The 18,280-nt window shown below is 47.7% G+C and overlaps 1 protein-coding gene across 3 annotated transcripts in view; it reads left to right on the plus strand.

The window, feature by feature from the left end:
• LOC142243884 (uncharacterized) overlaps positions 1-17,457 on the plus strand; it is a 113,421-nt gene extending 95,964 nt beyond the window's left edge. Inside the window, exons 3-5 of one of the 3 annotated variants that reach the window (XM_075316082.1) lie at positions 6,143-6,601; positions 11,171-11,244; positions 16,588-17,457. In XM_075316082.1, the coding sequence (XP_075172197.1) occupies positions 6,143-6,601; positions 11,171-11,244; positions 16,588-16,671 (617 nt within the window). In that variant the 3' untranslated portion in view covers positions 16,672-17,457. Of the gene's footprint in view, positions 1-6,142; positions 6,602-11,170; positions 11,245-16,560 lie in introns of all 3 variants that reach the window. The other 2 variants (XM_075316081.1, XM_075316084.1) reach the window with 2 other exon arrangements.
• Positions 17,458-18,280: the final 823 nt, after the last annotated feature.

Genomic DNA, 18,280 nt, shown 5'->3' on the forward strand with positions numbered 1-18,280 from the left:
ACCACTAGGTGACCGTTCTCCCCCGTCGGTAGCCACTGCGCGGACGCTGTCAGACTGCAACAGCCCCAGGGGTCTGCTCCTGCTCTCCCCTGAACTGCACACTGAACCGGCTCACTTGAGGGACCTGCACTGCTGCTCCTGTCAGAGCTCCTCTTCCATGCTCCTCACTCCTCCCCACTCTGCTTCAGACTGTTCTCCTCCTTCTCCCTCTTGTGCCTGCCTACGCCACCTAGCAACCAGACTCTCTTACCACACCCCTTGATTGGAGATGGAGGCTTTTGGCCCCCTCCACTATTCCAGTGGAGGTGAAGGCTTTTCCCCCTCCTGGGATCCCCAGGGGTCCTCTCAAAGGTACATGTGTGAGACCTGATCACTATGCGCCTGTGTAGTCACACCTCGGTCAGCCTTCTGGATTACCTGTATTGTACTGTCCCCAGGATGGGTGCAGTACTCAGTGGTGCCTGACCAGGTCAGGGGCGCCACATTCCCCCTTAGTTATCACCAGCACGTCCTCGGGCTGCAAGACAACATTTTAAAATGCATGCATAAAACGTTAAAACATTTTTAAAACCACCAGGTACCATACATCACCACCCTCCACCCACAAGTCCGTTAACCCACCCAGAACCCTCTCAGGAGGCAGGTCACCGGTCCTTTTGGTAACCAGGTCTGGGCCATCCACTTCCCCAGACCTTTCCTCCAATCTTCCTCTCCCGTTGGCCGCGCCTTCAGCCACTTCTGGCAGGATGTAGAGGCGGCTTCCAGGGTCTGGTGGTTTCAGGGTATACCTGGCCTGGTGGATCCGCGCCTTCAGCCTCTTCTGGCAGGATGTAGAGGCGGCCTCCACAGTTGGTGCTGACCAGGTACCCTCTTTGTGGTGGAGAGCCAGGCCCCATAAACAGGCATGCTCTCTGGTTGCAGGTGAGCCAAGGCCCCATCAACGGACGTGCTCCCTGGTTGCAGACGAGCCAGGCCCCTAAACAGGCTGGCTCTGGTGGTGGTACCCTCTGGTGTAACTATTTACACTACGAGAGTTTGTGGCTATAGCCAGTTCATAGCCTTAAGGTTCATTTCTCACATTAGTTTATGTGGGCACATTCTTGAACATTTAACGTTGCAAACTTTTCAAAACTTGTCAAACTGGTAACTTGCTGTATTTCTTACGTTATTCACATGGATTCCTCCTCACCAGGGCTTGGGCCTGTAGGGCTGCGGCACCTGTTGCTTCCTTGACCTCTTTCTTCGTCTGTGGTAGTCTCATCAGTGGGTTCTTTATCTGTTCTTTCTCTATCTCTGTCTTTCCTTTCTTCTTCTGTGTCTGTTGCTTTTTCTTTAGGACATGGTGTCACATCGAGTGCATACCAGCCTCTTTCTCCTTGATGCATTGTAAATTGCACTGAATCTCCCATTCTTAGGTTCCTTCCAGGATGTCCTCTGGGCAAATGAGCTCTAACGTCTCTTCTGTTGACAAAGATGCCTTCTTTCATACCAGGTGCTACTATGAAGCCGTATCCTGATTTTAGGCTGAAATCTTCTACTACTCCTCGACAAAGGGGTCCTCTGACCTGGGCGTTGGACCTTCTCAGGAACCGTTTCTCCTTCAAGTCTCTGGCCGTTATTTCATCTTTATTCTCTGGAGACTGTGGTGCAGGGGAAGACTGTGTTCTGCTACGACGCCGTGTCTTGCGGGCTGGATTCTGCAGAGTACAGCTTACAAACTCCCAGGTGAGGCTTTTGGGCAGATCATCTTCAGCAGACGGTATCGGGTCTTCTTCATCCCAGCGGGAATATGGCAACATCTCTGGCTCTGGGCATGGATCCACTGCTGATGGCTCTGGGGTCAGCTCCTCAGCCTCCTGGCCGCCTCTCCCCCTTAGTTCTACTGAGCACTCCTGTTGTGGCAGTGCTGGGGATGGGCGTTCTTCAGCAGGCCCAGGCGGAGGACTCTTTGGCGTGGTTGCTGCAGGGGTTGCCGGAATCCTCTTGGGGGTGTGCGGAGGAAGCAGATACTGGTCCACCAACTCTTGTGGGAATTGAGCCTCTAGGTCAGCCTTCAGCTTCCAGTATTCAGGGTCCTCCCCCAGCGTAGACTTCCTAGCAGGGACTTCCTTGGACTGGGGAGCGGTGTCTGCTCTGGCCTTGCAGGCCGGGGTAAATGGTGATGCAATCTTATCTTGATGGGCCGCGCCTGGCGTGGCGGCGGCCTGGTCTTGGCGGGCCGCGCCTGGCATGGCGGCGGCCTGGATTGGCGTCGCTGCCGCGGCCTGGATTGGCGTCGCTGCCGCGGCCTGGATTGGCGTCGCAGCTGCGATGGGATCCGTGCAGGCTGGGCTGGGCGTCGCTGCAGCGATCTGGGCTTGGCGGGCCGCACCCGGCGTGGCTGCGGCCTGGTTCAGCACCTCACTTGCGGCGCGGACGAGCGTCGCTGCTGCGGTGGGGTCTTGGGGGGCCGGGCCTAGCATGGCGGCGGCCTGGGTCAGCGTCACACCTGCGGCGTGGATGAGGGTCGCGGTGGCAGCCGGATCTTTGCGGGCCGGGCAGGGCATCGCTGCGGCGGCCTGGGCTTGGCGGGCCGCACCTGGCGTGGCTGCGGCCTGGTTCAGCGTCGCCGCGGCGGGCGCCTCTTCAGGGACTACGGGCGTGGCAGCAGGGGTCGGGGCACTCGTGCTGGCAGGGGCAACACTGGACTCACCCATCGGTAGCAGCATCGGGGTCTGAGTCGTCGCCGCTCGGTCTGGCACTCGTCGCGTGGCCCTCTCCTCGTAGGCCTGAACCGCCGCGGTCATCCCCAGGAACTCCATACGTCCGTCTCTGATCTGCCTTCCGATCCTGGCTTCCAGTTGATCGCAGAACTCGGCAAGCTCCCGACACCACCAGGCAGCGGAGCCTGGCTCTGGGTCTCTGTGTTCAGACGCCATTTCCTTCCACAGCAGGCTTCTGGCTTCCTTTCTGTCCCGACGTCTCTGAACGCCTCCGCTCCCTTTACTTGCGAGGTCAGAACTCTGCAGGGGATCTCTGGGTAGCCACACCTCTTCGTGGGCGGTAACTTCTTCCAGCGCGGGCTGCTGTTGTTTTTCAGCGCGCTTTTCATGGTGGCAATATGGCGGCGCTTCCAATTTTTCAAGCGGACCGCCCAGGCACATGGTCACCTGTCTGGACAGGTCTAGTCCTTATCCTGTTCGTGACGCCAGATGTGGAGCCCCGCAAACGCTGTGTCGGTGCATTACCTTCAGGGACTCCACGCAGCTGGATCCTGTCACCGGTAGGAAATCTTCTATTTGTCGTGACGCCACTCTCAGAATTGCGGTCAGTGGGGACCGCCACTGCAGATTAAGGGATGCCTGGGGCTGATGGTGGGTGCAGTCGGTTGTAATAGCCTCCTGAGAGTGAGGCAAGCCCCAGGGCCCTGTGTAGGTGTGTAGAACCACAAGGCGCAGAATAACTCAACACAAGCAGAATGTCTTTCAGGGGTTTTACTCACTGTAGATGGCAGGGTGAGTAACCCGGGCGTAGCTGGGATGAACCAGGCTGGAACCAGGTATCCTTCAGGCTGGCTGATGAGGGTGACTACCGACTCGCCTTCCTTAGCCCTTGGTGGTTTGGGGTAACCCCGACTTTTAGTCCCTATGGGGGTCACCCAGGGAAGTTGCTGAAGCCTCTCTCCCCTTCAGTTGCCGTTTGCTTGTCGCCTGGACCAGGACACTCCGGCTGCTTGCCTCCTGTGAACTATGGGCCCTAACTGTGGCTACGTGGCTGCGGCTTTTGTGGTGTTGTGGCGTGGGCTTTGAGGGCCCCACACCGGCAGGTTTAGCAAGGAAAGTTGGATCTATCCCCGCACCGGGATCTGCCGCCCGTTTGGGCCTGGTACTCCCTAGCAGTCTCCTTACTTCCCACTCCGTTGCTCTCTCTTTAGCTGAAGATGGATTTCGGGTAGCACCACTAGGTGACCGTTCTCCCCCGTCGGTAGCCACTGCGCGGACGCTGTCAGACTGCAACAGCCCCAGGGGTCTGCTCCTGCTCTCCCCTGAACTGCACACTGAACCGGCTCACTTGAGGGACCTGCACTGCTGCTCCTGTCAGAGCTCCTCTTCCATGCTCCTCACTCCTCCTCACTCTGCTTCAGACTGTTCTCCTCCTTCTCCCTCTTGTGCCTGCCTACGCCACCTAGCAACCAGGCTCTCCACCACACCCCTTGATTGGAGATGGAGGCTTTTGGCCCCCTCCACTATTCCAGTGGAGGTGAAGGCTTTTCCCCCTCCTGGGATCCCCAGGGGTCCTCTCAAAGGTACATGTGTGAGACCTGATCACTATGCGCCTGTGTAGTCACACCTCGGTCAGCCTTCTGGATTACCTGTATTGTACTGTCCCCAGGATGGGTGCAGTACTCAGTGGTGCCTGACCAGGTCAGGGGCGCCACACTCCCAGTACAGATCCCTGCAGTCCCCACTGCTCCCAGTACAGATCCCTGCGGTCCCCACTGCTCCCAGTACAGATCCCTGCGGCCCCCACTGCTCCCAGTACAGATCCCTGCAGTCCCCACTGCTCCCAGTACAGATCCCTGCGGTCCCCACTGCTCCCAGTACAGATCCCTGCGGCCCCCACTGCTCCCAGTACAGATCCCTGCGGTCCATACTGCTCCCAGTACAGATCCCTGCGGTCCATACTGCTCCCAGTACAGATCCCTGCGGCCCCCACTGCTCCCAGTACAGATCCCTGTGGCCCCCACTGCTCCCAGTACAGATCCCTGCAGTCCCCACTGCTCCCAGTACAGATCCCTGCGGCCCCCACTGCTCCCAGTACAGATCCCTGCGGCCCCCACTGCTCCCAGTACAGATCCCTGCGGCCCCCACTGCTGACTATAGCCCATTTAGAGAATGTACCATTTATGACTACTCTTTGTTTCCTATCTTTTAGCCAGTTCCTTACCCAGTTGCATATAGTTTCCCCCAGTCCTTGCTTCTGGAGCTTTAGTATAAGGCTATTATGTGGTACAGGAGCAAATGCCTTTGCAATGACCAAATAAATCCCCTCAGCTGCATTCCCAATATCCAGGCAATGGGGTTTAGATTCGGACTCATTGCGGCCTCTTCAGAACTCTCCAGAGCTTTGTTTCCATCCATTTCAGGGGCTTCTTGAAGTGTTTGGGATCATTGTGCTGCTGGAGACCCGTGACGTAGGACGCACACCCGGCTTTCTGACACTGGGCACTACAGTATATTGCCACGCAAAAAAATCCTCTGGTAATGTTCAGATATCATGATGTCTTGCACACACTCAAGATCCCTAGTGCTAGAGGCAGCACAAAAAGCCTAAAACCTCTCTGATCTCCACCATACCTGACTGTAGGTGCTGTGATCTTTTCTTTGTAGACCTCATTTCATTTTCGGTAAACCGTATAATGATGCGCTTTAACAAAAAGCTCTATCTTGGTTTCATCTGTCCTCAAGATGCTTTCCCAGAAGGATCTTGGTTACTCACGTACATTTTGCAAACTCCAGTAAGTATCTTTGTGAACAGTGGGGTCCTCTTGCATCCTCCATAGCGTTTCATTTAATCAGATGTGGACTGTTAGTTTGCGTGGACACTGATGCCCCTGAGCCTGCAGGATGGCTTGCATTTCTTTGGATCTTGATTGGGGTTTATCCACCATCCGGACTATCCTGAGTTACAACCTTAAACAATTTTTCCCTGCTGTCAACATCTAGTAAGATTAACTACAGTGCCATGGGTTGTAAACTTCTTGATTATGTGCACTGTGGACAAAGGAACATCAAGATCTCTGGAGATGGATTTGTAATCTTGAGATTGTTGATATTTTTCACCAATTTTTGGTTCTCCAGTCCTCATACAGTTCGCTTCTCCTTTCTTTTCTTCATGCTTAGTGTGGCACACACAGACACACAATGCAAAGATTAAGGCAACTTCTCCCCTTTTTGTCTGGTTTTAGGTGTGATTTTCATATTGCCCACACCTATTACTTGTCACAGGTGAGTTTGAATGATCATCACATGCTTGAAACAAGGTTGTTTACCCACAATTTTGGAAAGGTGGGATCTCCTGGTTCTGAGCTACTTCTGCCTGATGGCACCGTGAAGACTTTGCCTGTGGTCTGGGATCTCAGTCTTCTTCTTTCTTGGTTTAGGTTTTCTGCTGGTGTGGGCACAGAGTGACACCATAGAACTCACCACGATCAGTGAAAACCAGAGAAGTCCAATTTCACCGGCGGGGTTCAACATACTAACCGGAAGGAACGTCACTATTGACCTCCCGCACTGGCACAGCACCAGCATGATGCCAAGGGTCATCACTCCTGGACAAGATACTGCCATGAATGTGGACAAATCGCCAACTGCAACCGCCAACCTAAAGAGTGCCACAATACCACTGCCGACTGCCCCGACCTCAAAGACCAGGGGCGCCAGGCAGCCATCGGCCATAACTGAGGCTAAAAACTGCACACCTGGCACCGACATAGGAACCACAGGCAGCGCCAGCATCATCCCGAGGGCAATAAAGAGCACCAGAGCGGCCACCAACTCCAGAGGTGGCGTGATCATCCATATACACTCACTGTTATATATGACGTTACATAGGACTGCAGGTGACATCTACTACATTATCTGTACTCAGAGATATCACTGTGTTATCTGTGGTGTTACATAGGACTGCAGGTGACATCTACTACATTATCTGTACTCAGAGATATCACTGTTATCTGTGGTGTTACATAGGACTGCAGGTGACATCTACTACATTATCTGTACTCAGAGATATCCCTGTGTTATCTGTGGTGTTACATAGGACTGCAGGTGACATCTACTACATTATCTGTACTCAGAGATATCACTGTGTTATCTGTGGTGTTACATAGGACTGCAGGTGACATCTCCTACATTATCTGTACTCAGAGATATCACTGTGTTATCTGTGGTGTTACATAGGACTGCAGGTGACATCTACTACATTATCTGTACTCAGAGATATCACTGTGTTATCTGTGGTGTTACATAGGACTGCAGGTGACATCTACTACATTATCTGTACTCAGAGAGATATCACTGTGTTATCTGTGGTGTTACATAGGACTGCAGGTGACATCTACTACATTATCTGTACTCAGACATAGCACTGTGTTATCTGTGGTGTTACATAGGACTGCAGGTGACATCTACTACATTATCTGTACTCAGAGAGATATCACTGTGTTATCTGTGATGTTACATAGGACTGCAGGTGACATCTACTACATTATCTGTACTCAGAGAGATATCACTGTGTTATCTGTGGTGTTACATAGGACTGCAGGTAACATCTACTACATTATCTGTACTCAGAGAGATATCACTGTGTTATCTGTGGTGTTACATAGGACTGCAGGTGACATCTACTACATTATCTGTACTCAGAGATATCACTGTGTTATCTGTGGTGTTACATAGGACTGCAGGTAACATCTACTACATTATCTGTACTCAGAGAGATATCACTGTGTTATCTGTGGTGTTACATAGGACTGCAGGTGACATGTACTACATTATCTGTACTCAGAGAGATATCACTGTGTTATCTGTGGTGTTACATAGGACTGCAGGTGACATCTACTACATTATCTGTACTCAGAGATATCACTGTGTTATCTGTGGTGTTACATAGGACTGCAGGTGACATCTACTACATTATCTGTACTCAGAGATATCACTGTGTTATCTGTGGTGTTACATAGGACTGCAGGTGACATCTACTACATTATCTGTACTCAGAGATATCACTGTGTTATCTGTGGTGTTACATAGGACTGCAGGTGACATCTACTACATTATCTGTACTCAGAGATATCACTGTGTTATCTGTGGTGTTACATAGGACTGCAGGTGACATCTACTACATTATCTGTACTCAGAGATATCATTGTGTTATCTGTGGTGTTACATAGGACTGCAGGTGACATCTACTACATTATCTGTACTCAGAGATATCACTGTGCTATCTGTGGTGTTACATAGGACTGCAGGTGACATCTACTACATTATCTGTACTCAGAGATATCACTGTGTTATCTGTGGTGTTACATAGGACTGCAGGTGACATCTACTACATTATCTGTACTCAGAGATATCACTGTGTTATCTGTGGTGTTACATAGGACTGCAGGTGACATCTACTACATTATCTGTGCTCAGAGATATCACTGTGTTATCTGTGGTGTTACATAGGACTGCAGGAGACATCTACTACATTATCTGTACTCAGAGATATCACTGTGTTATCTGTGGTGTTACATAGGACTGCAGGTGACATCTACTACATTATCTGTACTCAGAGATATCACTGTGTTATCTGTGGTGTTACATAGGACTGCAGGTGACATCTACTACATTATCTGTACTCAGCGAGATATCACTGTGTTATCTGTGGTGTTACATAGGACTGCAGGTGGCATCTACTACATTATCTGTACTCAGAGATATCGCTGTGTTATCTGTGGTGTTACATAGGACTGCAGGTGACATCTACTACATTATCTGTACTCAGAGAGATATCACTGTGTTATCTGTGGTGTTACATAGGACTGCAGGTGACATCTACTACATTATCTGTACTCAGAGATATCACTGTGTTATCTGTAGTGTTACATAGGACTGCAGGTGACATCTACTACGTTATCTGTACTCAGAGATATCACTGTGTTATCTGTGGTGTTACATAGGACTGCAGGTGACATCTACTACATTATCTGTACTCAGAGATATCACTGTGTTATCTGTGGTGTTACATAGGACTGCAGGTGACATCTACTACATTATCTGTACTCAGAGAGATATCACTGTGTTATCTGTGGTGTTACATAGGACTGCAGGTGACCTCTACTACATTATCTGTACTCAGAGATATCACTGTGTTATCTGTGGTGTTACATAGGACTGCAGGTGACATCTACTACATTATCTGTACTCAGAGAGATATCACTGTGTTATCTGTGGTGTTACATAGGACTGCAGGTGACATCTACTACATTATCTGTACTCAGAGATATCACTGTGTTATCTGTAGTGTTACATAGGACTGCAGGTGACATCTACTACGTTATCTGTACTCAGAGATATCACTGTGTTATCTGTGGTGTTACATAGGACTGCAGGTGACATCTACTACATTATCTGTACTCAGAGATATCACTGTGTTATCTGTGGTGTTACATAGGACTGCAGGTGACATCTACTACATTATCTGTACTCAGAGAGATATCACTGTGTTATCTGTGGTGTTACATAGGACTGCAGGTGACCTCTACTACATTATCTGTACTCAGAGATATCACTGTGTTATCTGTGGTGTTACATAGGACTGCAGGTGACATCTACTACATTATCTGTACTCAGAGATATCACTGTGTTATCTGTGGTGTTACATAGGACTGCAGGTGACATCTACTACATTATCTGTACTCAGAGAGATATCACTGTGTTATCTGTGGTGTTACATAGGACTGCAGGTGACATCTACTACATTATCTGTACTCAGAGAGAGATCACTGTGTTATCTGTGGTGTTACATAGGACTGCAGGTGACATCTACTACATTATCTGTACTCAGAGATATCACTGTGTTATCTGTGGTGTTACATAGGACTGCAGGTGACATCTACTACATTATCTGTACTCAGAGATATCACTGTGTAATCTGTGGTGTTACATAGGACTGCAGGTGACATCTACTACATTATCTGTACTCAGAGATATCACTGTTATCTGTGGTGTTACATAGGACTGCAGGTGACCTCTACTACATTATCTGTATTTAGGGAGATATCACTGTTATCTGTGGTGTTACATAGGACTGCAGGTGACATCTACTACATTATCTGTACTCAGAGATATCACTGTGTAATCTGTGGTGTTACATAGGACTGCAGGTGACATCTACTACATTATCTGTACTCAGAGAGATATCACTGTGTTATCTGTGGTGTTACATAGGACTGCAGGTGACATCTACTACATTATCTGTACTCAGAGATATCACTGTGTTATCTGTGGTGTTACATAGGACTGCAGGTGATATCTACTACATTATCTGTACTCAGAGAGATATCACTGTGTAATCTGTGGTGTTACATAGGACTGCAGGTGACATCTACTACATTATCTGTACTCAGAGATATCACTGTGTTATCTGTGGTGTTACATAGGACTGCAGGTGACATCTACTACATTATCTGTATTTAGGGAGATATCACTGTTATCTGTGGTGTTACATAGGACTGCAGGTGACATCTACTACATTATCTGTACTCAGAGAGATATCACTGTGTTATCTGTGGTGTTACATAGGACTGCAGGTGACATCTACTACATTATCTGTACTCAGAGATATCACTGTGTAATCTGTGGTGTTACATAGGACTGCAGGTGACATCTACTACATTATCTGTACTCAGAGAGATATCACTGTGTTATCTGTGGTGTTACATAGGACTGCAGGTGACATCTACTGCATTATCTGTACTCAGAGATATCACTGTGTTATCTGTGGTGTTACATAGGACTGCAGGTGACATCTACTACATTATCTGTACTCAGAGAGATATCACTGTGTTATCTGTGGTGTTACATAGGACTGCAGGTGACATCTACTGCATTATCTGTACTCAGAGATATCACTGTGTTATCTGTGGTGTTACATAGGACTGCAGGTGACATCTACTGCATTATCTGTACTCAGAGATATCACTGTGTTATCTGTGGTGTTACATAGGACTGCAGGTGACATCTACTACATTATCTGTACTCAGAGATATCACTGTGTTATCTGTGGTGTTACATAGGACTGCAGGTGACATCTACTACATTATCTGTACTCAGAGATATCACTGTATTATCTGTGGTGTTACATAGGACTGCAGGTGACATCTACTACATTATCTGTACTCAGAGAGATATCACTGTGTTATCTGTGGTGTTACATAGGACTGCAGGTGACATCTACTACATTATCTGTACTCAGAGATATCACTGTTATCTGTGGTGTTACATAGGACTGCAGGTGACATCTACTACATTATCTGTACTCAGAGAGATATCACTGTTATCTGTGGTGTTACATAGGACTGCAGGAAACAAGTGTAAAGCGTCTGATTTATAACAATAGATATTATTGAATCTCCTCACAGGCCGTGTTTCAATAAAAGTGAAGCTTCAGAGCAGCGCTCCGAAAGACGAAGCAATTAAAGTGTTTTTGCAGAAGGTAATTTTAAGATTTATTCTGTTATACAGAGTTAGGAAATAACAACTCCTGTCTTCTAGAAACAGCGTCATGTGCATCATGTGTGAATGTGGTATTGGTACACTGGTGTGTTACAATGATAGCAGATGAGGTGCAGTACCGCGGACAGCCTGTGCACAGGTGTGGCGCTGCTTCTGGAGAGAAGAATCCATGATTTTTTTTTATCTTGAACAACTCCCTTTTAAATTATAGTAGTTTTGCGTGAAAGAAATGATGATGATGATGATGATGATGATGATGATGATGAAGTGCTGGTGCCGATCTCAGAGATTCTGTAGGGTGTCGATTGATGGTGGATTACCCATAACAACAATCACCACTTCTACCTTCTTCTCTTGTTATATTGTAGCGCCCCTGAATACATCAGGGTGCTACGGGGAACTGCATGCTTTTAGCCAGGGTGCAGGGCCTACACGGGCCCCGTGGTTCCAAGTTCCCAAGAAACCAGTGTCACCTCCATCAGCACCACAAACCCCAACCAACACCTCACATCATGACCTGTCAGACACACCGGTGGGTTGGTCCAGCTGGATAAGGGCCACCCACCTAGGGGTCAGGCAGACTGGTGGTAGGGACGTAGTAGGTCTAGAGAGAGCCCTCAAGGTGAGAGGAGCTGGAGTAGTAGCTCCCGGGGAGCTAGAAAGACCGAGGTTGGGTCGCAGACAGTGGTCCGGGACCAGAGGAGTCGGGGACCGGTAGCAGTGACATTGGACCAGGGTGTGACGGACATAGTCTAGGAGGACTGTCGGCACCAGAAAGCCCAAAAGAACTGACCAGTACCGAGCACGAAAGGGTACAGGACCCTAGGTCAGGAGCTGATTCAACATCCTGAAAATTGACCTGCAGAGGAAGGTGACCTTCAGGGATCTTCCCAGAGCTCAGAGAGTGAGGGCATCAGCACACCGCGGGGGACAGGGTTTTCCAGACAAAGCGACCCACTGAGGTCCCAAGTGCCAGCTCTTAGGAGCAAGACTTCACTTAAAAACTGAAGAACGAGACCTAAGGCTATGTGCGCACGTTGCGTACTAGCCCTGCAGATATTTCTGCAGCGATCTGAAGAGCACATGTGCGCTTTAGATCGCTGCAGAAATGTCCGTAGTGAGCGCCGATTCCATGCGCTCTGCCTGCAGCTCCTGCCATAGACAGAGCAGGAGCTGCCGGCAAAGCGCAGGAAAGAAGTGACATGTCACTTCTTTTTGCGCAGCGCTTCAGCAGTAGCCGAAGCGCTGCGCTCTTAGACGCCACGTGCGCACGGCCCCTGCACAATCTCCATAGACTGTGCAGGGGCCGCAGGACGCATGCAGTTACGCTGCGCTACAAAGCGCAGCGTAACTGCATGTTTTTACGCAACGTGCGCACATAGCCTTATAGTTTCAGGCTATAGGGACCCACACGGACACGAAACTGTGTACGGAGGTGGGCTCCAGATTACTAAGTGACACCGGTGGGACCAGGTACTTGGACGGGCTCCCCGCAGCGGGAGCGACACACAGAGAATTTGGTTTACCTACAGCGTGTGTGTCTCCTTTATAATCCTCATCCAGCACCACGACTACCCACAGTGAGTACCCTGGTCCCTGCACCCTGTCCTCCCAAAGCACCAACACCCTGAGCCTGGGGCCTTCCCTACCTGTGGAGGGACTAACATCAGGCTGCTTAACCCCATCTGCCCCGGTACTCCTTACAGCAGCGGCGGTACTCCCATTACCGCAACCCGCAGGTGGCATCACAAACTAATCCACTGTAAATACCCCCTTTATACGGATCAAAGTGTCCACCAAGCTGGGTCCGGAACACCCCTGAGCCACGACGATCCCGGATTCGAGCAGCCCGACTAACACCGGGGCGGCACAATGTCATGTGCTTCACAGAAGGGTGATGCCTAGGTGAAAGGTATCTTCCAGCTCCTCACTGGCACCTTACCCAATGGTCTATGTTTATCCCACCAGTTCTGCCTCGTCTGTATGATGTTCATTGATGGTGATTATCTATAACAACAATCACCGCTTCCACCTTCTTCTCTTGTTATATCATGTGCTTCACAATATAGCCGATGCCCAGGTGAATGCTTCTTTCCAGATTCTGACTGCACTTTAATCTTTGGTCTATATTTATGGCCATCTAGTTTTGGTTCACTAGGACATTGGTAATTGTAATAGAAGAATCTGTCCTTATATTTGTAAAATATTGAATGCTGGTCGGTGTCTTATAACAATCAACACTTGTGCCTTATCTTTATGTGGGTCACAAAGGGGTGATGTTTAAGTGACGAGTCCTTCCGGCTCCTAGCTGGGACTGTAGGGCACTGTTTTCTGATTATCCCTAATAGTTCTGCTTCATTAGGGCATCTGTAGAGTGGACCTGTCCTGCTGGTTCTTCTAATCATCACTCTTTTTCTATCATGTACTTCACTCAGGGGTGATGCCTTGATGACAGGTCCTTCTAGCCCCTGACCGGATCTTTTTGTTGGTGGTTTATACTTACTCCCATTATTTCTGGGTTATTGAGGCTGGTGTATAAGATGTAATATAAGGACCAGTCCTGTTGATTGTTCCCTTTTAAACATCACCATCTCCACCTTCTTCTGTTTTCATAGCATACACATCACAAAGGGGTGATGCCTGGATGACAAGTCCTTTTTAACTCCCGACCAGCCTTTCTGTTGATGGCTTATATTTATGCCCACTAAATCTGTTTTTTTCAATCTGATTTATAAGATGTAATAAAGGGACCAGTTATGTTGATTGGTCTCTACTAAACATCATCTCTATTCTTTTTATAAACTGTACACCACAAAGGGATGATGCCTCGATGACCGGTCCTTTCTAGGTCCTGATCGGCACTTTTATTAATAGTCTACATTTGTACCCACTAATTCTGGATTATCGGTCATCTGTAGGATGTAATAAAAGGACCTGTCCTGCTGGTTGGTTCTTCTAGTCAGTACTCTTTTTATACATGTTCTTCACAAAGGGGTGATGCCTAGATGACAAGTCCTTTCTAGGTTCTAGCTGGTATTTTAGTTCATTGTTTTAAAATGATGCCTATTACGTCTGCTTCATTAGCGCATCTGTAGAGTGGACCTGTTCTGCTGGTTGGTTCTTCTAATCATCACTCTTTTTCTATCATGTACCTCACTCAGGGGTGATGCCTCGATGAAAGGTCCTTTCTAGCCCCTGACCGGATGTTTTGTTGGTGGTTTATATCTATTCACACTATTTCTGGGTTATAAGGGCTGGTTTATAAGATGTAATATAAGGACCAGTCGTGTTGGTTGTTTCCTTATAAACATCACCATCTCCACCTTCTTCTCTTTTCATAGCATGAACTTCACAAAGGCGTGATGGCACTTTTATTAACGCAGTCTATATTTGTGCCCACCAAAGCTGGTTTAATAGGTCATCTGTAAGATGTAATACAGGGACATGTCCTGATAGTTGATTCTTTTATACTTCTTTACTATTTTTATACATTTTCTTCACATAGAGCTGATGCCTAGATGACAAGTCCTTTCTAGCTCCTGACCAGCATTTTTGTTGATGGTTAATGTTTCTGCCAACGAAGTCTGGTTTATCAGGGCTGAGTTATAAGATGTAATAATGGGACCAGTCATGTCGATTGGTCTCTTCTAAACATCATCATGTCCATGTTCTTTTCTTTTTATATATATTGTTTTTCAACAAGGGGTGATGCCTAGGTGACAAGTTTTTTTTCTAGCTCCTGATTTACACTTTTCTAAAGCGGGCTTTACACGCTACGAGATTGCTACAGTGATCTCGTTGGGGTCACGGAATTTGTGACGCACATCCGGCCGCTGCGTGTGACTTCAAGGAGCGATTTTGCATCTTCGCAAAACCGTGCAAAATCGCTCATCGGTGACATGGGGGTCCATTCTTAAATATCGTTACTGCAGCAGTAACGATGTAGTTCGTTGCTCCTGCGGCAGCACACATCGCTGCGTGTGACGCCGCAGGAACGAGGAACTTCTCCTTACCTGCCTTTCGGCCGCTATGCGGAAGGAAGGAGGTGGGCGGGATGTTACGTCCCGCTCATCTCCGCCCCTCCGCTGCTATTGGGCGGCGGTTCAGTGACGCTGCTGTGACGCTGAACGAACCGCCCCCTTAGAAAGGAGGCGGTTCGCTGGTCACAGCGACGTTGCAGGGAAGGTAAGTATGTGTGACGGGTCCGGGCAATGTTGTGCAACACGGGCAGCGATTTGCCTGTGTCGCACAACCGATGGGGGCGGGTACACATGATGGCGATATCGGTACCGATATCGCAGTGTGTAAAGCGGCCTTTAGTCTATATTTGTGCCCATTAAAGCTGGATTAAGAAGTCATCTGTAAGATATAATAAAGGGACCTGTCCTACTGTTTGGTTCTTATAATCAGTACTCTTTTTATATAGGGGTGATGCCTGGATGACAAGTCCTTTTTAGCTCCTGACCGGTATTTTTGGTGATGGTTTATATTTATGCAAAATAAGCATTAAAATATACTCCTTTATTAATAGACCTAAAAAGAGCAACGTTAATTACTCTAGTACAATCAAGTCATTGTGTTCATTTTTTCTTGTGGCCATCACTAGATAGGACCCCTCGCGGGTATGTCCTTAATTGGCTAACCAAAGTGGCCATGGTGTTTTCACCATAGGTAGTGATGGCTTATTGAATTTGACTTGATTGTACTAGAGTAATTAACGTTGCTCTTTTTAGGTCTATTAATAAAGGAGTATATTTTAATGCTTATTTTGCACACTAACAAATTGGGATTGCTGATTTACTGATGGTTTATATTTATGCCAACTAAGTCTGGTTTATAAGATGTAATAATGGGACCAGTCATGTCGCTTGGTCCCTTCTAACCATCATCATGTCCATCTTCTCTTCTTCTTATACATTGTTCCTTATATCGGGGTGATGCTTAGATGACAAGTTTCTAGCTCCTGATGGCACTTTTATTAATAGTCTATATTAATGCTCAGTAATTCTGTTTTTTGAGGTCATCTGTAAGGTGTAATAATGGGATAATTCTGCCGGGTGGGTCTTCTAGCTATCACTCATTTATATCACATACTTCACAAGGGGGTGATGCCCAGAGGAAAGGTATTTCCAAAGCTTTTGCCTGGTACTCTTTTAATTATTTATGTTTGTGTCCCCCAATCCTGCTTCTCTTGGATATCCTTACAGTGTGAGAAGGGACCTGTCTTATAACCATCACATCTCTTATCTTCTTTTCATCTTGGGCCTTCGGGTAACGTCTTTATTTTTTCTTCTAGGCCTGTGACTTTTTTCAATGTTTGCAGCTTCCAGATGTGACGGTGACGCTGGGACCGCAGAGAACGCCCATGTCCTGCTTGAAAAATGAATCTTCCAGCCTATTCGGCTGACGGCTTCCACAATCTTCATCTCTGAAGCAAAGCCATCCCGCTGCCGTTGTAGACGACCTTCCTTCTTCTTCTCGTTTCCAGCTTTGGGCCGAACATTTCACAATCTTCATATCTTCAAGACGTTTAGTGTTCCTCCCCACCTGAAGATCTCAGCCGGTGCCGTAACGTTCCCAGCACTGGTCAGACCCCATCCTGATGTGATCAGCATTGCATACAGTACAATCTGTATCCAGAGCATTGGCCAAGACCGGAGGAACCTGGCCAAGAGGCCATGGTATATTAGAGGGGGGGTGCAGAAACATTGGTTACGCCTGGGTTCTGGAGGGCCCCTCTGCCCAGTATTGGAGACCAGTGCTGGAGAGGTGTAAATAATATAATAATAATAATTGGGGCCTCGTATGTTTTTTATTCAAAATGTTACTTACAACCCATCACTGGTCTGTGCTCCATCACATTACACAGTATGGTCTTCCTGTGGGGTGGCTTCATGCTGATGGGCATCTGTGTTATAGGGAAATATTAATGTGGACGTCCAGCTTCCGGCACAACCATCGATCAACCTGCTGAAAAGTGAGTGACCCCCATATTAGCACATGTAGCTACATATATCTATAGCAGTGAATGATACCAACAGACACGGACATAACCGTGTCATTTTTTCAATATGGAAAAAGCCATATACAGAAATGAAGATGAAAAGAAAAGAAAATTCTGTACAACAGCTTGATTACAAAAGGTACAAATAGTTTTATTAGATATTATAAAGGCAGTCTAGCATACCTAAGTGTGGGATGAGGGGTGAGCCCCGACCTATAGGTTTCGTGTTGATCCTTCTTCCGGAAGACGGATCAACACGAAACCTATAGGTCGGGGCTCACCCCTCATCCCACACTTAGGTATGCTAGTCTGCTTAGTATTGTGACCTTGCAAATCGTTTGTACACTGTTACATGGCTTATTGAACTTACTATATGGTCACGGTGGGACATTGCGTGTTTATCAGCACATTTCTATCTCTGGAACACCTCTGTCTTTTCACGGGCAGCTGTCAGCTGGGCTGTCATTAGTGTCGGCTTATTTCAGAGTGGACTTACATGCCTATGTGGTATGAGGGCGCCATCTGCTGGTGTTTACCTTTTATTTCACAACTTTTACATACTATGTATTTTTTGTATTTGCTATAATGCCTTTATAATATCTAATAAAACTATTTGTACCTTTTGTAATCAAGCTGTTGTACAGAATTTTCTTTTCTTTTCATATATCTATAGCAGGGATGGATAGCCTACTATTTCTGGCTGGTCTTAATGTGAGGCAACGTGTTTGGTACAGGTGCTGTGTTGGGACAGTGTGACACATTGTGACTGGCATTGTTGGAGGGCACATGCATAGCTCGCACTGCAGTGGGGTGCTTTGTGACTGGCACTGCTGTGGGTGCACTGGGTGTCTGGCAATTTCATGGATGGCATAGTGGCTGGCACTACTATAGATAGCATGTGAAATTATTATGGGGTCAGAGTGTGGTTGGCACTGCCATGAGTCGCATGTGTGATTGGCACTGGTTTAGGTCACATGTGTGGTTGGCACTGGTTTAGGTCGCATGTGTGGAT

Source organism: Anomaloglossus baeobatrachus, chromosome 6 (assembly GCF_048569485.1).
Source record: "Anomaloglossus baeobatrachus isolate aAnoBae1 chromosome 6, aAnoBae1.hap1, whole genome shotgun sequence".
Classification (NCBI taxonomy): Eukaryota; Metazoa; Chordata; class Amphibia; order Anura; family Aromobatidae; genus Anomaloglossus; species Anomaloglossus baeobatrachus.